At 35.8% G+C, this 22,600-nt stretch overlaps 1 protein-coding gene across 2 annotated transcripts in view; it reads right to left on the reverse strand.

Annotated features, from left to right (window-relative positions):
• PRKG1 (protein kinase cGMP-dependent 1) overlaps positions 1 to 22,600 on the reverse strand; it is a 1,237,939-nt gene that overhangs the window by 1,154,380 nt on the left and 60,959 nt on the right. Inside the window, exon 1 of one of the 2 annotated variants that reach the window (XM_082339464.1) lies at positions 3,183 to 19,666. The exons of the other annotated variant lie outside the window; for it this stretch is intronic. Coding sequence (XP_082195590.1) covers positions 3,183 to 3,493 — 311 coding nt within the window. The 5' untranslated portion in view covers positions 3,494 to 19,666. Of the gene's footprint in view, positions 1 to 3,182; positions 19,667 to 22,600 lie in introns of those variants that run through there. 2 annotated transcript variants of the gene reach the window in all.

Here is a 22,600-nt window from a genome sequence, read left to right on the forward strand (position 1 = left end):
CCCTATGACAGCAAAACGGAAAGGATTTGAGAATATTTACAATAGGTAAAGGGTTTAGATCAACATACCAGTGACAGAATGTTCTAATCTATTACAGAGTCAATTTTCAGGAATAAAATAGCATGAAATAAAATTACTTTAAGAATCCATAAGAACCACTCTATATACATAATCAACAGGCTGATCTCATAAAATGAATATTTTTATATAGTTTTCATTTTTAAGGGTTTATTTGCTTAATTTAATTCAAAACATATAGTCTAATAGTTTTATCTTCTCCTATAGATATTTGGTAGCAGTAGAATATAGATTCCAACTTGCTAATCAGTTCTTTGCTCTTCAAATGACAACAGAAAAAGGACTTAAGGGTTATTTCTAGACACGTGTGAAAGAGACAAACCAAAACAACCCCCCTGCCTCACAGGTGCAGCAGGAGTGCCCCAGCTCTGTGCTAGAATCTGACACAGCCTTCCCTCCAATTCCAGCTTACAGGGAAAATTCCAAACCAAATATGTTAATTTATATTTTACACTGTTTTTCAAATGATCAAAAAACCACTAAAAAAATAAGTTTTGAAAGATTCTAATCCTCAGAAGATAACCTCGGTAAGCAAAAAGTAAACAAACATATTTGCACACATAGATAATTGAATAGGACATTCCCTGGGCAGTCACCTATAGCCAACAGAAAGAGAATAGAAAACTACATGACCATGAATTTGAAATCAATTTTGGACTATTTAGATGGTTTCATGTTAACTCAAACTCCCAATAATCTGTAAGTTTAAGAATGATGACCAAATTTAACTTGTACTAAAAATAAAATATAAAGATATAAACACTTGTTGCCAGTAAGTTGGTATAATCAAATTATTGATAGTGAAATAAACAGAAATTCAAACAAGTCTCCTTCACTTTGGCAAGAATTCCTAATTCTTTGTGGAACCACCTTGCACAATCATGCAAATGACATAAGAATAACCGTTTTGCATACAATATACTTCTCTTTCTCTTACCAAAGGTACACTCTACACTTAAGCCAATTTTATTCTAGTTTTCTATATGTAAGTGTGAAAAAAGAACAGATGTTTTTCCAAAATTATTTAAGCTTGGAAGACATTCATTTTATCGTTTTCTTCAATATAATCCTTCAGAATCACCAAAACCATCACGGTGATACCTTAATAGTTGACTTCCTTAAAGCACAAGTTATTAAATATCAGAACGCACAGTATGGTTCAATAGATAAAATGTTTATTATGACAGAATGTTGTGAATTATTTGCCACACTAATTTCATCTTCCACCATGGATTTTTTAAAAAATCTAGTTGCTCTACATGTCAAGCACTAAGAGATTTCTAAAACTTACCACATTATACAGCTCAGTCCCTACTGCCTAGATTCCTTTAGATCTTGTCTGATAGAATGTTTCACTGGAGTTATCAGCTGGCTTGATCATGCTTCAAATAAAACCTATTAAAATCGTCTTTTTATAAAAGCAGAGTTTGCTCTGAGTTACTCCAAATTCCTGCAGATACTAAAATGAGATCCTATGGAATGCTGAAAGATGCAGAGAGCTGTCTTTGACTTATTTTTTTTCATTATGCAAAACTTGGCCCTGGAGAGATGGCCATGTACCTCATTAGCTAAAACAGGCAAGCATGTCAGGACTGCAAATTAACTTACCAGAGAAAGCTGAAGTGGATTCAGATCATTCAGGTTTCGAAAGCAGATCTAAATCTACTGAACTGAACTATTAGGGCAACTCTGTGAGGTTAGAATCTCAGAAATGTTTATCCTTATTGTCTCTTCCCCACACTCACAGAATACAAACTTCTCCTTAAACTAAACCTGCATGAGGAACAGCAAATGCTCTACTGCAGCCAACAAGGATAGTTACATGTCTAAGTTTTCAAAAGTATCATTAGTACATACTCACAAGCCACTCACCCCCCCCCACACACACACATCCAATAAATACAAATGGAGACAATCAAATACTCTTTCTCCTTATATTAAATCTTTGTGTTTATAAAGTGAAGGGTTCCCAGGGACCTCATATTATTATGTAACACGTGTCATCCAGCCAACGTGATGCTGTTAGGAATAGAGTAACAAAACCCTTCCTTTTATCAATTATGTCATTATCTATTAACTTAAAATACCATTCATCTGGGTGCTCATTCTATATTAACTTCATGCTCCTGCCACTTTACTCTCCATAAGAACTCTGAGTTGAGTGGAGTATAACAAGTTTCATTCAATTTTCCCACCCAAGTTGCGAAGCCCACTGACATCAGAACTACACAGTTGTCTAAAATGCTAGAACAATACTAGAGTAGTGGCTTCAGAAGCCAGGAGTAAGGCAAACAATGTGTCCACGTTGTCAGTAAAGATAAGTGTACTTCTCTGTATCTGACCCTAGAAACCTGCAACCCTCTTGGGAGACAGAGGCACCCCATTAACAACAACATATACATTCTTTAAGGAAAATAAGCAATATTCTCCCTCAGATGTTATTTAAAAAATATTTTTTTTAAAAATCTACAGACTAGGCTTCCATTTGTGGATTGTAAATGTCGTCGAATTCTGGAAATCAAAAAATCTTCCCTTTTATATGTGTATTTGCTGATTTTGGACACTTTGATGATGCCAGAACATCAGCTTTGAACGGTACCAGCGAGAAACGCCGGCATGTAGAGAAATCCGGGAGCGCCACGAAAGCATAGAAAGTAAGGGTGATAGCAGACGCATTTCATTTCAAGTCTGATGAGCCTGCAGTTAGGATTTTCCGGTCGGGCAGGTTTGCCAGGGCATTTGGGAGACGGGGCTTTCTCTGTATACTCACACATACACAGCTGGACACACACCGGGGGCGCATTCAAACTCTACGTACGGTAGGTGGCCTATATGAATGTATGTGTTTATTTAAAAAAAAAAAAAAAGAAAGAAAGAAAGAATAGCTTGACATCTGACAAAGACACGAAGGCAACGTAGGTGCGATGAGTCTGACTCTGAGAAACGTGCACAGCCCCGCCAGAAGTGCCCGTTAAAGTGAAACATTTCTGAGGATGAGGACAGACACGGCAAGCGGGAGGGGCGGGGGCCGACAGACAACACAGAGACCCGCAGCTCCCCACCGACAGGGTGCCACACGGACCCGGAGCGTAACCCCTGCTTACTGTGGACTCTTGGGGTAGAAGGGCAGAGTCACATGGCTGAGATCCTGGATGTCGAAGGCGGTGGGCTCAGCGGAGATCGCCTGCCGCTTGGTGCGCGGCTCGCCTTGCAAGGTGCTCGCGCTCTGCTTCTGCGCCTGCTGGGTGGCCGGCCGGATCACCGAGCGGTACTTGTCCAGCTCGTTCTGCAGCTTCTGGATCAGTTCGTCCTTCTGATCCAACTCCAGCTCCAGCTCGTCGATGAGAGCATCCCGCTGCCTCAGCTCCTCGATCTTCTCCTGGAGCGCGTACTGTAAATCCCGCAGGGTGCCCATGCTCCTCCGGGCTGCCGGGGGCTCCTTCCTGCCGCTGCTCCGCGTCTTGGGGCGTCCTCCCCTCTCCGATCAACTTTCCCCAAAGTCGCTGCTGCCTCCCGAGTGCGAAAGCTTCCTACTTGAGACCAAAGCCAGCCCTGGCTTCTGAGCATGCCCAGTCTCCCGGCTCCAGCCACCGAGAGTTTCAGGGCAGATTCCACTTCTCCGGGCTGTGAGGCTGAGCGCGGGGATGAGCCAAAAGGCAGGTCGAACCGGGATTCAACCTGAACCGCGGTGGGCGCCGCGGCGCCAGGGCGAAGAGCCGGGAGCGCGACGGCAGGGCAGCGGGAGAAGGGACTCGGATGGGGGCTCCGAGGCCGCGGCGGGTGTGCCCGGGTCACTCACGCCGGGCGCCGGAGGAAGCCGGCGGAGCGTGTGGGGAGCCCGATAAACCTCTGAGCGCGCCGAGGGCTGCGCGGGCGGAGCGAGGCGGGAGCAGTACTTTGGGGGCGGGGAGGCGGGCGGGAGAGGACCGCGAGGACCCCGCGCAAACTCGGGAAGCGCTAGCCGGCTCCAGAGCATACCAGGCTGGAGGACGTGGGGCTACACTCCCGGCGACGAGGGAGGGCCGAGCGGGCTCTGCATCCTCGGCGCGCTGACTTCTGCAGGTGTCTGGACCGCCAGCCTCACCAAGAAAGGCTCCCCAGCCTGTGGCTGAGCTCTCGCGTCTTCCACGCAGCCTTTCTCACGGGGAGCGCCTCACACAGGTGGCTAACGCTTGAAAACAAACTTGCCTCTCAGGAAAGCAGAGCGTATCCGTGCAGGGGAGGGACTTCCATTCACATCCAGGTGCCTCTGGGGATGGGGGAGGGAGCTTCTGATTTTTTTTCTCCCCAGTAAGCATTGCCAGCTCCTGCAAATGACTTCCCTTTCCGCTCCTTTCAAACACGGATTAACGAACTCTTTTTCGGGCAAGGGTCGAAACGGGATTGGGCCCCAGAGGGCTGCTCAGCTTCCCCCCACTGCCCCTCCCACTTAAGCCAGTGTCTGCGGAATAGTTTATGGAAGGGTCTTGCCCCTTTCCTGTGCTGAATTCGGGGCGGGGAGCGCAGGGCGGGTCAAAATCATTGCAGAGTTCCAAAAAGTTCATCGTGAAATGGAACCATATCTTTGAAATTACTTCCTTGACAACAACCAAGCCGTTAGGACTGTATCCTTCCACTTGAATGGCAAGACACAAACTTCGAAGAAGAGGGAAAATCTTAAAGAAAAGGAAGACCCTAGACGGGCTGTGGTAAAGTGCCGCCCCACCTCCACCTACTCCCACCTCCAACCCCATCCCTGCCTGCTCAATATTTCCTAAAATGATGACAATTTAGGTAGCATCCTTTCTGTCCAAGGGTAATTCTCCCATCGTGTTTAGAATCCTCCATAATACTTACTTAAATTCCTCATATTTACCTAAATCTTCACCAAACCATTTAAAATTTTAGCATCTTTACTGCAGTCCTCTAATTACTGTTCTTGAGAACTCAATGTTATAATCCTCGAGGCTCTATTTGGCCATTCCTTAACACCAAATAAAACAAAGTAGGTAGAAAATAGATTAAAATTTTGAATTGCAATCCAGAACTATTCACTGGAATCTAAATTTAGCCAAGGACATATATATCAGTCCCCCCCCAAAAAAGTGCTCACTTTTGCTATTGAATACACAGCCTGTTCTATCTAAGTAAGAAGAAGAAGAAGAAAAGAATGGGGAGGGGGAGGGGAGGAAAGAAAAGAACAGAACCAGCTAGTCAGTGTCACATTTATAAGCTTTTTGATTTAAAGTGTACTTGTTTGTAATTAGAAGTATAAATGTAAAAGGATATATAGTCCTAAACATTCTTGCACCCAGATGATGATTTAATTCTCTCAGTACAAATGATATAAGACACTTAATTTTTCTGCTTTCCAACATGGATATTTTCAGAAGTGCATTTCTTTCAGAATGTAATATATAAAGTGGATAATTCCCCAAAATAAACATGAATAACTTACAGATACTGATAGCAGCAAGTAGGAATTCCAAATTATTGTTGTTTTAATTAAAACTAAACCAAGCAGAAGTGCTCTGGCTTTGTATAACTGACTCCATTCTAAAAGAGCTTCCGTGACATTTTCCTTCTCCCAGGAAAAAAGGCCAAATTCTTATCTTATTTAACCTATGGGAATTCTTTAATTCCATGGCAAAATGTCTAAAACTAAATGAGACTTTTTTTCCCTATAGATCTATTATAGGGTCCAGGAGCCCAAGAGTTTACGTCTAAAAATATATCAGGAGCAATGTATAGGGGACATCATTAGACAACTGCTAAGCAGAGTTATGTTTTAAGGTTCATTTGAGGCTTAAATGGGGTTTACTTAATGTCTTTGAGCAGCACAAAGTAGAGAAGATTCTTCTTCATTTGTAGAAAGCTTGTCTACATGTAAAAAGGATAAAAGAAACTAAAGCATTTTCCCCCCAAAATAAAAAATAGCAGTTCAACCAAAAAAAAAGGTTTTTTTTAAACAAAAGTGAAGTTTCTTCCACTGTTATGTAAATATTTTTCATTATTTAAGCTATCATATTTACATGCCACTATAGGATCTATCCATGTTACATTTTCATTTTAAATGGAATTCTTGCAATACAAAATATATTCCTTGATGAATCCCATAGCGAGAGTCAGGAATCTGTTGTAATAAACGCAAAGAAACTAAACAGCTGAGAAGATATGACTATTACAATTGACTTACACTTTAAAAGGTATTCAAGGTGTAAGAACATATTTGGTTGTATTAGCCTATACAATGAAAAAGTAAAATTGCCCTTAAATACTTTATAATTGTATATGCAAAATCCAGAATTCTAGGCTTTTCTCTTCCATTTTTAAAGTCAAAAGAAATATTTTAAGTAAGTTTTTCAATGATGTTCTTGACTGTTTGTTTAAATCTTGAGGGACCCTGGTTTTCTATCTCAACCTTTTGAGTGGTTCCAATATTTTCTTAAATATCTTTTGCATTGTATTTGGTAAATGCTGGAAACAAATTTTACATAAATAATCAAGGTTTTGTAGTTTCATTTCAACAGATTTTACTATATGTCTTATAGCAAACTTAATTGGCTAAGTTATAATATCACAGATCAGGCACAATCCTACTTCCTGCTATTAGGCTACCACAAATTTGGAATGGAGTGGAGCTGCATATATTGAGCTCTCCCACTGCCTTTCTGGGATGAAGTCTTGATGTTAGATGCTGAAGCACAGAACAATGCAATTTTGAAGGAACTTAATTTATACACTAGAATTCCATAGTCAACTCACAACCTACTTTCAGCAGTCTCTCTTTGTTGTAGCTCTAACGGAAGCAAAGTTCCACCATTAGCCAGACCCACCTGTGGCATATTGATGCTCTTCAATTTTGCATGCAACCCTCATGATTGAGAATAAATATTATCACACCTTCCTTGATGGAATCTCAGAATCACTTAGACATTCAATAATTCAGCTTTATCATAATACTGGCCATTAAAAAAAAAATAAAGTCTTTAGAATTTATTATCCTACACTAAAAACATAATTAGCCTCAAAAGAACTCTGATAATTTCGTCATCCAGCTGCCCATTCCACTGGTGCTACATTTCCTGCAGGAGTCCTAAGTTTGAAATTTTCTTCTGCCATTTCATGTACATGTCTTGAACAGCAAAAACCAAAACCAAAAATAAACAAAACATAGATGAGCTATGTTTTGGGTCATGGAAGCCTCCCCTTGCAGAAAATTGCTAGAAGTAACAAGTAACCCTAAGAATCTAGATATGAAGGTTACCATTACTGGTAAACATACTGGCTTGCTCAAAACTGTTCTTCTTAATCAAGACCACAAGAAAAATAACTAACTTCCTGGAGCTCTTAATGCATGACAGGCACTGTTCATGTAACCCTACGAGTTGGACATTATTATTATTTCCATTTATATTTGACAAAAGGGAGGCAGAGGATCTCCCACCCAAGGAATATCAAAGCCTGGATTCAAATAAAGACCATTTGATGCAGAGCTCGATCCCATACCCCCTGCCCCTCATTGCCTTCTGCAGGACTTCCAAGGGTTGCTAATGCCTTGTTCTGGATCCTGAGATATAAGACATTACTTAACATTAACTAGCCTGACTTTGGGGTTGGGTATGTGGAAAGAGGAGAAATTTGGAAAATCCTAAAAGAGCAGGAAAAGATTTTTTAAAAGTTCCTTTTCCCAAAACTGTCTCCACTTCAGCCCCATTTCATCTTGGTTTAGGGTCACCAACTTGCACCCATTTGCCTGGGACTGTCCTGGTTTTAATATTAAAATTGCTTGGGACTGTCCTAGTTTTTAAACTGAAGTCCTAAGTACCCCTTGGTCCTGGGCAAACCAGGATGGTTGGTCACCCTATATAATTCAGGATTGCAGAACAGAACCTCTCTATTTTATATTTTCACATTTTGTGTTCAAAGTTACTGATAGAAAAGTAAAACCAAGGAAGATCTGTAATAATAATACCTATTATTTTAAGCATATTACAAACCCACTTATGCATTTGTTTGTGTGAATGTGTTTTAGGAAAGCCATCATCCCATTTCAATGCATAATAATACACCACAGGAATTGTCTTTGGACTGTAAGGGGAGATGAGTCAGACAATAGAATTTTAATTATATTTTGATAAATTAGACAAGGATTCAAGGCTCTCTTTTTGGTTTATCTTTCTTATAAAAATCTAGAATTTAGACAGATTGGCTTCCTATAGATTAAGCACAACAATTCAAGCTCCTGCTATTTGATTAAGTCCTATAAAATTAGATTATTCTTACTACTGTGTTTGGTGGCTAGATTTGGCCACCAGGAATGCATATTTAAATGAATATAGGTAAAAATTCTAATGGTTGAGTTGTTTAGAAGTCATACTACCGAAATGATAAGTTCTGGATGGAAAAGGAAAAAAAAAAACCCTAAAACATTAATGATGAAAAACTTACTGCAGAGACTTGGAAAGTAATAGTGCATTATACCATACTTGCTAATGTGCTTAGAGTTTAATACCGAATTAGTGTCATAGTTAATATTACTTGAAATGAATTCTTATATTCTGCTGCTTAAGATGATGGTAAGTTATTATTGGACCCCAGCCTAAACTAATGTGCATGGAAATCCATGCACTATCTACCAAGAAGACAATTTCTTTGTACTCTTTACTCAGCTGACCATTTCCAAAGACCAAAAGAAATAAAAGTTTTTTAAGAAGAAATGTATTAAGTTTTCCGTGGTTCTTTCATAAATGGAAACATTTTTAATGCGTAAAACGGCATTTAAAATGCTTTCTTCACAAAATATTTTACTGCATTTTAAGTCCAGTGAATATATGCATGAGAATGCAACATAATAATATCTCCTGTATCTGATTAATAGTTTCTCAATTCCATTTCAGTGATTTTTCTGGCATATTAAGTGTACATCATTTCCTAACTCAATGCATCAATATTTCCCACAAAACATTCAAAAATATTTGCCAAAGTAATTTTGCATTTGAAAACATATTTGACAGCATGTGACTTAGAGGAGAATAGCTCTGAATCAATGATTTTTTCATTGTCGCTTTTATTTTAAATAGCATTTAGCAGCTGATATAACTTGGCCATTTTCTTCCCACTTGCTTTGTAATCAAAATTTAAAGTAAAAGTGAAAAACCACACTTTGCTAGCGAACTTATTAAAATTAGTAAGGTGGGAAAGTACTGAAGATGTAAGAAAAACAATAAAATAGAAGTTTGAGTGAATCGGAGTTTTATCAGTAAATAACTTGAACGAACTGGGCAAGAGAAAGATGGCAAGACATTTGTTTCGACTGTGAGAATGTCAGAGATTTGGAGGAGAGGGGAAGCTGCAGTCAAAAAGATACAGTAGGGACATATATAGAAATCTTCACTCTCATGAACTTAACTAGCTTCAAATTAAAGAAACTCTTGATATTTGATTTTTATATAATCATGAGGTGGAAATCCAGAAATCCATCTCTAATGATAGGCAAATGAAGTAGTAGGCTGGTAAAACAAATAGATATCATTCTAGGGCCAAAATATGGTACCTGATATTTATGAAAGCATTACCCTTGGAACAAGGATGCATACACTATTTGCAATGTATTTGTAACCAAATGTAAAATTATCAGTCATTTTGCCCATTGTATATTTCTAGAAAAGAATAATTTCTCCCTTGTCCAGACTAGATTTTTTTAAATTCATTTTTCAAAGCACAGACTGGTAGGTAAAAATACTTTAAATATTAGTTGCTCAAATTTAAACTTAACAGACAAACATGCAAACACCTATACAATAAATAAGTTGCCCAAAACAGCAATATGTAAAGTATCATATGGTTTTAATGCCCCATACAAATAAATAAAAAATAGGGATTTCTACACTTTTGTTGGTATTAAGCAGAAGAATTAGTGTCTGTTTGAGTCATTGTAATATGTAAGAATGTTTTTACTCAAAGATCAGAGTTAATTTAAGGAGTTATTATGAAAAATTCATCTAAGTTTTTCATAGAATATAGTACAGTCAAAATTCTATCTATCTATCTTCCTTAGAAAAGCATCTATGTTAAATACCAATTTTAAGTGGAAAAAATGACAGGGTAACCTTCAAAAATTTATTTGTGGAAGGTTAAAAGCAATTGCTGCTGTTAGGCACATAGAAAACTTGGTGAAAACTGCTCGTTTCCACTTTGCAGTGTCCACTGGTCAGACCCTCTCTCAGTACCCAGCAAGTAACTCTCAGCTGTCACAGAACTGAAACTCCCCTACGGTAGCAGCATTTCCACACATGGCCCATTATTTCAGTTACTTTATGCCCCTCTCACGGGCACTCCCAAAATACAAAGAACTGAAGGACTGATGACAGCATCTGCCATGGTTTGACATCCCACCCTTCCTCACCTCCTAAACAAACAAAGCAAAGGTCTTATTCTTTACTAATAATGGATATCACAGAATTTTGAGCTGGAATGTACCAGAGAGATTATGTAATTCAACCTCCTCATTTCAAATTTCAGGAAAGTTAAAGGCCAAGGAAGTTAAATGACTCACCCAAGGCAGAGTTTAAAACCCAAGTCTCCTAATTCTCAGCATAGTGTTCTGAAAGTTATAATATGCATTCACTGGCCATTTTATTTATACTGTACATAGAAGCCTGATTCAGTTCACATGAAAATCCTCTTATCTCTTAAAAATTAATAGTTGTTAAAGTCAATTCAGAACACTTTAATTTGCTGCAGAGAACAAAATGTAATAAAATGTCTTTGAAATGTCTAATTAGTTCTAGTATGCTTCTCCATATACTCAAACCATATGGAACTTTTGTTGCTACTTTGGGGATCTACATTACCTGAAGGAGAGAGAGAGAGAGTGTGTGTGTGTGTGTGTGTGTGTGTTCACACATGCCTCACAGATATGAAATCTAAACCACACCACCACACTCTCCAAATCAACCCTCGTTTATGTCAAAGTAAAGGTAGGTACATGAGGTGGATGCATTTTTTGCATCCACCTTATTTGACAAAGATCTATATGAGGAAATAGAGTAAACCATCTCTCTTTTTCTCTTTCCAGACACACAACTCAGGTGTCCTCACATTACAGGGTTTTAAAAGTCCTTAAAATACGAAAGACATCATTACCAAGAAAGAGAAAATTTGTCTGCAACTCATAGAAATTAAAAGGTAACACCTAAACTGTGAACTCTCAGAATTCAAACAGTGACACTTGTTTGAGTCCCTCAAATCATATAAGTGGTCTGAGACCATTTGACATTTTTAATGATCAATGACATTTTGACCATTTAACTTTAGAATATGCCAAAATGTGATTTTATTCATTTAGTATGTTCTACTGGAGTACCCTACAAAACTTTTGCAAAGAAAAAAAACAAAGATAGTAAAGATGTATTTTAAAATGCATTGAAATACATAGCACTTAAAATTTGTATTACATTAATATTTTCAAATAAAATAATTTTGTACTTTAATATTCTAAGTATATGATCTTTTAATCACTAATCTATCTACAAGCAAATTATTAACACATTACATAATTTTCATATTCTGGAATGAGGGAATAGCCAATTGTGAGAAATTGGAATAATTGATGAAGAAAACACAAATAACCAAGAAAAAGCATATGGTAACAGCTGGTACAAAAGCTCAACTCAGTGGTCAATGGACAGCTTTGTTAGCAACCCAGTAACTCTAATTGAGAGCCCTCACCCATCAAAACATACACTACAACCCAGTATTTCCTCAAAATACGAACTAAAAGAATACTAGTTCCTTCAAATGGTTATTAGTATAACTAAAAAGGGTTCCATGGCCAAAAATGTTTGGGAGACACTGAAAAAATTCAATAAAACAGATTTCTCTCTATTATTTTTTCAGAATTTTTAATTTTCCCATGTGTACTGTTAATCTCCAAAATAAATATATAGTAAATATATACAGTTGATTTAAACAACTAGACTTTCTCTGTTCTAATACTTTAAGTGATGAACCTGAATGTATATGGTATTTAATGTTTAAACATAAATTAGACAATTTATTAAAAACTACAAGCACCTTCCCCATTTGTGGAATTCCTTATCAGTATTTACATACACAGCAGTATCAGGGACAAGAATATACAGTTCTGGAACCACCAACAGTACTGCCAACCACCAGTATCTCCCCTTTAAAACCACAATTTACCCAGCCTGTCACCACAGCCAATGACATGACAGAAAACCATGAGCATATGACAAATTTGGTGCTTACAGGAACGACTAACATTGCCATTTGACCCACAGTCACATTTCCTCTCTTTAAAATTAGGCTGGGTCATAGGATTATTGCTCAGGTTGGAAAATATTCAAGGGAAAATTACAATGGGACTGCAATCAGGAGAGCAATTGATTAATAATGAATTATATAAGTGTTAAACTAACCTTTTAGTTATTATAAATCTCCAGGCACCGAGCAATTTCATTTTAACATTTTAGAACTTTTCCACTGGTCATTCTCTTCCTGCCTGGAAAATCTTTCTCCTAACCCCTTTCACTACCCTAAAATCCCAATCCCACTGCTTCCCAATCACCACATTCCATCTTTTGAGTCAGTAACTCAACTAACTCATTCTTCTGTTCTTTTCTCAAATATCACTTCTTCTGATAACCCTTCTGAATCATCTCTATAATATTTTCCCTTATAATAGCACTTTCATCATTTCTAATTATATATTATTTGCAAGGATATTTGTTAAATAGCTACTTTATCCATTAGACTGTAAACTCCAAGAAAGCAAGGAACTCAATTTTGTCCACCAACACTCAGAACAAGTAGGCCCTTCCTACATATTTGTTAACTGCATTGAATGGACAAAGGTAGGACTAAATGAATTCAGCAAATATTTATTTAGTATTTACAACACACCACCATCAATAAACAGAAAAATTGTCCCTCTCTCCCCTTTCTCCACCAAGAGATCCAGCCAACAAGCTGAACGAAATATCCTTTGATGCAATGCGAAGATGGGCTTCAGAGTTTGCACCCCTCACTAGGGTGTCGTTCAGAAATGCACGTATCATAAGCCTCAGAAACTTCAGTATAATTACCCTTGAGGAGCAGCTGTCCTAAATCTCAAGTCTCAATCAGGAATTCTGCAAGTCAAGTGTTTGTCTGGGTTCTAAATAGCACTGATTTTCTACGCTCTTCCTGCAAAGATTTGTGATATGTGTTGCCCTTAGACAGGAAGTTCAAATTTGGGTCTAACTACTTAAAATAATCAACTTAGGTAAAACCTCTGAAACTAAAATATTATGACCAAAATTAGCCTGGAATATGTGTGTGTGTGCACATACACAGTGTGTATAGATGTGTGTGTATGTGATATATGGGGTGTGTGTGTATGTGTGTGTGTGTGTGTGTATATATAACCAATATTAATGTAGTAAATGCAGCTTAGAAGTGAAAACAGGTAATGAATTTCTCTATAACATGGTAGCAAAAGGTGATGTGAAAAATATGATACGGTGATTTTTCCAAAAATTGATACTTTGGCTCTCTATAATTCTGCATGTTCTGTGTGGAATAAATCAAATCAATCAGAGGCTTAGTTTAAATATGTGTTTTCCTTCCTCAGGAAAAAATAAAAACATTTACATCACTCTTTGAACCACGTATTTGCCTGATTAAGACCCATGATAACTGTGCTTTCTACCTCCACCTTGAAATATTTCTAGGAAATGATATTTTTTGATACCCAAACACCTTTTCAAATTACACCTCACAATCAACTCTCTTAATGCACTTTTAAATTGCTATAATCTCAGAGTCTTGCTTACTTGAGGCTTATAATATATTGTCTTCAAGGTTCAGTGTTCTTTCATATAACACTGGCAGCATCTATAGCATCAGCAATTCTGTAATTTTTTTCTTTTGTTTCTTCACAAATTCGAGCTACTCCTTCAAAAAGCTGACTGCTTTATTTGGATTTGGCCTGTTTTTAATAGTCCTTCTTAATACCTACATCTTTTAAAAAACTCAGTTGATATTATTTTGAAAGCAGATACTTCCAGTTAAAGTACTTGTATTCACCCTATGCAGTGATTATTAACCAAGACTTACGTTCTGTCTGATCACCTCATTTACAATGGCTTTGGAAGTTCAGATTGAAATGAAGTTCAAAAAGCAAATTTATCTCTAATAATACTTTTAACTCAATAACTTAATTCTTAAAGTGATATACTCACCTCCCTCTCCTCTCTCTTGTTCTTTCTTTTGCTCTTTCTATAGAATATCAGGAGAGGCCCTTCAAACAAAAGCATAAGCTGAACACCACAATTAACTAGCCAAGCGCTGAAGTGCTAACCTTTGGGTGTTAGCAATAATCTAAATGTTAAATTGCTTTCCAATTGAACCAAAAGACAAGAGTATAGAGTTTGTTAATGCAAAAAAAAGGAATATTTCTCTGGTAGATGTTTCCTATAAGTTCAAAGAATCAGCAAGAAGGTTTCCTAAGTTCTTCAAATTTATTGCACTGGAATATAGGTTTTGTGATAAAGCTAATTTTTGTCAAATTTACAGAAACCTAAGCCCAAACTTTTCCTATGAAAAAACAAAAGGAGACCCCTAGCTATGGAAGAGAGTCTAACCTGGAGATACAGATTCAAAGCTTTGCACACATATTCCCCACAAATCTATATAAATGAAGCTTTGCACTGCAATAGTATAATGCTGCTTCAGGGTCGAAATAGAAATCTAAGTTTCTGATTTGCAACTGTCTGAAACTTCTGGGTCTTCAATAAAATCTGTGTTAATAACTATTTGAATGTAAGAACTCTTTTGACATTGCATCATTTATTTCTAGTGGGTCTTATTTATATTTTTTCTTAAGAAATAGGAGTCTCATGGTGTTGCAGTTATCAATAGACATAATCCTTTTAGAAGCAGTATTTCCCAAGAGGAAAAAATATCTATGATTAACAGTAATTAAGCTCTATAAAAGAAAAATATCTTATTGAGATATGTATGCCTTACCTCTCTATATATTAAAAAAAACATTCTTTATTCAGATAAATATAATATTTTTTTAGAAAATATTTTCTAATTGAGATTTAAATTTGTCACTTTCTAAAAGGGCAAGGTTAAGAAAAGTATTACATGATTGTGAAATTTATACTTCTCCTTTACATGGATTATTTTATTTTAAACACACTTCCATAAATAGTGTACAGCTTCAGCGAACAGTACATTCTTCAAATTTTTCTCTCAGCTATTAAACACTAATTTCTAAGGGCTAAAATACAGAACTAAAGGTACAATTGCACCCTCTACTGTTCACATTTTCTATTCCATATGAGCAGAGCACTGTATATGTTTAACATATTCATTATAAAAGTAAATCATATTGGCAGGTAAATCACATTGGCTTCCTTTGACATTAATTAGCAGACCCTCAAATAAGCTCTATTTGTTAGAATTTCTTTAGTAATACAAATGGAAACTTGACATTTATACAGTTACTGGAACTAAACTAATTTAGAAAATAATGACTCTTAGCAAGACACTTGAAATGTGAAGTATTCATTAACTTCCTGACAATAAATGGCAATGTTGATCACCTTTTAACATTAGTCTTAACAAGGAAAAATATCGTCATAAGAGCCAACAATTGGCACACTCTTAACAGTATATAAAGTGTACCCAATTTTTTTAAAGTTAGAATTCAAATAAATATTAATGTTTCTCTAAAAGTGCACATTGATATTCTAAAAAATTAGTTTTGAGATCCTCCTATCAAAATTATCAAAATTTAAAATACTACCATGAATCAAAATTAATAGCCTATTTGTTCTTTTCTTTTAAACCTTTCATGTTTCAATTAGATAGTAGTTGTTTGATATTTATTAAAAGCTTTTATCATCTCTTCTTCTAGTGATAAAGAATTAGCTTGTTGCTGACCAACCCTCCTACCAAGAATAACTAGAAAAGCTGGGCAAAAAAAAAGAAAATGTTTAAGGCACTGGAAAATTTCTAAGCAGTAAGGAATTGAAGGGCTAATATCTCAGAGAAAAAAAGCGCTCAAGCCAACATTCAGCGCCCTTTAGAGGCATTTACCAATGCAAAACACTCCTAAGAAGATAAATAACAGTACAGATGAGAAGCTGAAGCTAAGAAGTCCAACAAAGGTTCTAAAAGTCTCATGGAGCCAAAGGGACAAAAATTGGAGTCCAAGCCCAACCATTTCCAAACCATAAGGCTAAATCTTAACTGGCATTATTCCATTACTCATCAAGATGGAAACTCATCTTCAAATCTTCTCAATCCATAACTGGACTAAGGTGACATGCCCCTCATCAGCCTGCCTGTCAAGAGCAAAAGTAAATCCTCACTGGAGGAAGATCACATCACCCAGAACCTCAAATTATCTCTATGATTTTTCATGTACAATATCCAGAATTCAATCAAAAAAAGCTTGGTATACAGAGACAATGCCACATAACCTAAAGCTATGAAAAAAACAAAAGCAGACTGATGGGAGATCCTGGTGTTGGAATTATCTAATATGGACTTTGAAATAATTGTGATAAATATGCCTTAGAAATATGATGGAAATGTTGGTAATTTTACCAGAAAACTGAAAACTATGAAAGAAATTTTAGAACTGAAAAAAAGAGTAATTAAATTTTCATAATTCTGCACTTACATTTAACAACAGGAGGCAGAATTAGTAAATAAGAAGAAAAGTCCAAAGAAAATAGCTAGGTTAAATAGAGAAAATGAATAAAATACAGAAAAAAATGATATGAGATGCAGGGGCATAGGGAAAAGCTCTAATCTATATATAATAAGAGTCCCAAAAAGAGAGGAAAGAGAGAATAAGGCAGAAGCAATATTTGAAGAAATAATGGCTATGCATTTTCCAAAACTGATTAAAGCTATATCAAGCCATGATGTTAAGAGGCACAGTAAACCAGCAGCATAATAAATACAAAACACAAAGAGACACACAAACACACACACCTCTAGATATATCATTGTAAAACTACTTATAATCATAATAAAATAATAAAGAGAAAACTCTTAATAGCAGACAGAGAAAAATACTCATCCCCTGCAAAGGAACAACAATAAGATGACAGTTGATTTTTCCATTGAAACAATGAAAGCCTCAGGGCAATGGAATGGTAGTCTCCAGGGGTTAGAAGAAAACAAAACTGCCAACCTAGAATTTGATAGTTGACAAAAATATCTTTTGAAAATAAAAAAAAGTAAATACATTTTCAGAGAAACAAAAACCATAGAATTTGTCACTAACAGATCCACACTAAAGATGACACTAAAAAACATTCTTCAGGAAGAAAGAAAATAAAATCAGATGAAATTAGATGAAAGCATGAAGATAGAAGGAAAAAATAAGTATCAGGATAAATATGTTAAATCTATATGAATGATTACTGTACAAAACAATAATAACATCTGACAACAATAATATGAGAGATAGAAGGAGACCAATAGAGTTAAGAGTGTTGTTAGGTCATTGTACTGCCTGAGGAGTAATAAAAGCATTAATTTAACTTTAATTTTGCTACTTCAAGGATGCATTGCATGTTGTAATTTATAGAGCAACTACTAAAAGAAATAAAATGCATAAATGAAATATTGATGAATAGAAAACAGAATAATAAAAATAATTTATTAATTCAAGTATAGGCAAAAAAGAGAGAAAAACTTAAATAGAAAAGGAGACACAAGTAGAACACAAATAGTAAGATGATAGATTTAAGCTAAAATGTACCAGTAACTAAACTAATGTACACAGATTAAATACTCCAATTACTAGACAGATGGTTTGCATGAACTTAAAAATAAAACAAGTATATACACATTACAAGAAACAATTTTTATATAAGAAAACAGAATGGTTTAGAGTAAAAAACGTGTACAAACTAAACACAAACTGAAAAAAAAAAGCTGATGTAGACCTACTAATACCAAAGAAAATTTTAAGAAAATAAGTATTACTAGAGATAAAGAGGAACATGTCACAATAATAAAAGGATTGATTTATCATGAAGGAATTATAATTCTAAATTTATATGCACTCAATAACAGCCTCAAAACATGTGAAGTAAAAATTCCTAGTGCTAAGAGGAGATATAGACAAATTCCCAATCCTATTAGATGATTTCAACTTATTGCTCTCAATAACTGATAGAAAACGAGATAGAAAATTAATCAGGATATAGAAGATTTGAACAATATATTTAACAAACTTAACTGTAATACGTAGAACACTCACTCCAAAATTACAGAACACATTATTTTCTAGTGCCTAAGCAATTTTTATTAAAATTGACCATATTCCAGGCCATAAAACAAGTTTCAACAAACTTCAAAGGATTGAAATCGTGTACTCTTATTGTAGTGGAATTCAGGTAGAAATCAACAATAATAATTGTCTCAGATACAGAAAAGGATTTGATAAAATTCAATATCCATTTATGATTTTTAAATAATCTTGAAAAGTTTGACATAAAAGGGTACTTATCTGATGGAGGATATCTACCCAAAAAATCTACAAGAAACTTCATCACATACTGGTGAAATATTGAAAGATTTCCCCCTCACATCACAAAAAGAAATGATGCCCATTATCAGTACTCTTATTCAACATTATAAATGAGGTCCTGGCCACTGAAATAAGGTAAGAAAGAGAAAATGCATAAAGATTAGGAAAGAATATTACATACTCAAGTACATAGAATTACAAAGTATTAGAATAGGTGACTTTAGCAAGGTCAGTGTATAAAAAGTTAATGTTAAAAATTAATAATATTTTTCTATACCAGCAATAAGCAAAGAAACATTTTTTCAAAATGATACCATTTTTAATATCTGCAAAGCACAACATATATCTAGGAATGCAATTAATGGAATATTTAAATGATTTCTACACACAACACTTCAAAAAATTATTGAGAGAAAATTAAAGAAGGAATAAACAAATGGAAAGTTATGCCATGTTCATAAATTAGAAGACTCAAAATTGTAAAAGTGTCAATTCTCTCTAGGTGGATTCAAAGTTTCAGTTCAATCTCAAACAAAATTTTAACTTTTTCTGTGGAAATTCCCCAATTTATAAGGAATTACATAACAATAAGAACAGCTAAGAGTATCTTGAAAAAGAACAAACTTGGAGGACATACACTACTGCATATCAAGAGTTACTATAAAGTCACATAATTGAGAGTGTGGTAGTGGTGTAGAGATAAACAAATGGTTCAACAGACTAGGATATAGAGTCCTGAAATAAACCTACATATTTTTGCCATTTGATTTACAACAAATGTGTCACTACACAAATGATAGTCTTTTCAATAAATAGAGCTGTATCAATCAACTATCCATATGAAAAGAATGAATCTTGTACCCCTCCTGATACCATACACAGTAATTCAATTCCAGGTGATCTGTAGATCTAAATGTGAAAGATAAAATACAAAGCTTCTAAAAGATAACATAGAAAAGCATATTCATCAACTTAGACTAGGAGAGGATGTCTTAAGATGCAAATAGCGCTTACCACAAGGAAAAAATTTCATGAAATGAACCATATTAAAACTAGGGAATTCTTTTGACCAAAAGACACCATTAAGGTGGATACATGTCATTATACATTTGTCAAAACCCATAGAATGTACAACACCAAGAATGAACTCTAATGTAAATTACGGACTTCGGGTGATAATGATGTGTCAATGTAGTCTCATCAGTTGTAACAAATGCACTACTCTGGTGCAGGATTTTGATAGTAGGGGAGGCTGTGTAAATGTGAGGGCAAGGGGTGTATAGGAAATCTCTGTACCTTCCACTCAATTTTGCTGTGAACCTAAAAGTGCTCTAAAAAATAAATTTTATTTAAAAAAAAGACTATTAAGAGAGTTAAAAGGCAAACTACAAAATAGGAAAAGATATTTTCAGTATATATTTAATCAGCAAAAAGTTTATATTCAGACTACATCTGGAATTCCTAAAATTCAGAAGACACATAATCCCATAGAGACAGTGGCAAAAAACTTGAAAATTTCAAGTATTTTGACAAAATAGGTTATCCAAATAGCGAATAAACATATGAAAAATTGCTCAATTTCATTAATTCACAGGGAAATGTAAATTAAATTCAATGAGGTATCACTACATACCTACCCAAATGGCTAAAATTGAAAAAAAAAAAAAATCACAACAAATGTTAGAGAGTTTGTAAAACAATGAAAAGTCTCATGCACTACCAGTGAGAGTAAAATCGGTTATAGCCACTAGGGAAAACTGTAGCAATTTCTACCTAAACTGAACATATGGCTATCCCTTTATCTAGAAATGCCAATCTTAGGGATATACCAAGAAAAATAGGTACATGTTATCATCAAATGATGTGCGCAAGAATATTTGTGAAAACATTATTTATAATATACCAAAACTGACAACACAAATGTTCATCAACATCAGAATATATTTTGCATTTATATAATAAAATATAGAAGACAATAAAAATAAGTGAGCATTGCTACAAGCAACAACAGAAATAAAACTCATGAGCAATATTCAGCAAAACAGGGCAGACATAAAATGATATACATTGTATAGTTTCTTTTTAAAAAATTCAAAACTGGGCAAAACAAATTTATGGTGAAGATAATGGTTACTTTGGGGGCAGAAAGCAGGAGTCATGGCCAGGAAATGGTATAAGGAAGGCTTCCGAGGTGCTGGGAAAGTTCTGTTTCTTGATCTGAGTAGTGGTTATACTAGTGGGAGCTCAGATAACTCACATAAGTCATAAGTTTATAGTTAAACTTATGACTTATGCACTTTTCTCTGTGTTATAACTTATTAAGAAAGCTAAGACAAAAGCCTTATTTAGTTCATGAAGATCAACAGTTGGCAAAGAATTACTGAATATTATTTTAGACACCTACAAAGTTCAAGGAACTGTTTTAGGTGATCAAAGATTCCAAGTCCATTCCACTATCAAATATTTATATTGCACAATCAACTGCTATATTTTGGACAAAAAAGGAACATCCTACCCTCAAAAAGACAGATACAGGATTATCTAGGTAAACTGACATTGTACCATGATGTGTGTGTATATACATATATGTGTGTGTACATACAAATACATACTCATATGCATATACATGTAATGTATATATTCCAGATTTCACAAATATCTTGATTTAATATAGCCTTAAATGTTTCAATACAAGAATTTATGAAATGTATATAGCTCGGGCATAATTTTCATATATTTATATTCAACTCAATCAGGAAAAAAAAAACTTTTGGTAGAAACGTGTGTTAAGAACTGGAGTAAGAAGGATAAAGTAGGATCTGAATAAACGAAAGAACAGAAGGAAGATGTTTCAGGGAAGAGAAAGAAAAAGCACAATCAAAGGTACAATGTGGGGAAAGCAGACATGGACTCAGGCGTTCATTTTGGGGGGAGCAGAGAACTCTGGGAAGCAGAGAGGTGAGTGGGAAAAAGACATCTGAGAATGCAAATGAGCGCCAGACTAAAGAGAGTCCTGCGATGCTGAGCTGACTAATGTAGCCCACGTGCACTCAGTCATGGAAAGGAAGAGCAGGGCAGTGACATGATCCAAGTTATGTCTTTGGAAAATTAATCCAAGGGTGTGGTGTTGAATGAATTGAAGATTGAAAAGACGGGTCAAGTATGCTGCTTAGGAAGCCGCTGCGATACTAAAGGTCCATCATGATATGGGACTGAGGATGGAGAAGAGAAGACACGCCAACAGTAACTGTTGAAAACATCTTTCATTCCTAACATCAGCGTTAATTGCTCCTATAATCTGCAAGTTTCCCCAAGTAATCATTTTTTAAACTGTTGTATGTGTGAACTGTAAACAGAGATCAAACACCTGTGTAACCAGGTGCAACTTATTAAGAAAGTTAACTCTTTTTATCGGGAAGCATTTCTGAGCATACTTAATCTTTACAGAGCCGGGGCTCCCTTCTAGAAGGTGCTCTCCCTACAGTCCCACTAAACACAAACACCGTGCCTACCCCTGGCTGGAGAATAAGTGAATATTATTTAAGAGCTATTGGCACCCTATATACATAATTCCATTCAGTCTTTAAAGTGCTTTCATGACAAATACTGCCCCTTCATATCCACACAGGCCTGTCTCAGTGCGTAAAGCTCCATGTAATTCCTTTTATTCCTCAATAAACTATTCGAGGCCAGTGAAGTCACAGGTTCTAGTTATCTGATGCATGACTTAGTTGGCTCTGTCTTCCCATCCCATCACTTTTTGAGGAGAGGACTTTTACTTGACCAAGAGTTGGCCTTTATGTGATGCAGAATGAAGAGGAAAGGAACAGGAGACACAGGAGCTTGGGATAATGGTGGAATTTTCACTAAGATATGGGATGGAGAGCAGGGAACAGCAATTGTAGGTAAACCAAGGGGAAGAAAAAATGGGATAAGTACCTCCTTTGGGATGTTTAAAAAATCCAAAGTTCTTTT

Source organism: Balaenoptera borealis (assembly GCF_965194805.1).
Source record: "Balaenoptera borealis genome assembly, chromosome: 10".
Lineage (NCBI taxonomy): Eukaryota > Metazoa > Chordata > Mammalia > Artiodactyla > Balaenopteridae > Balaenoptera > Balaenoptera borealis.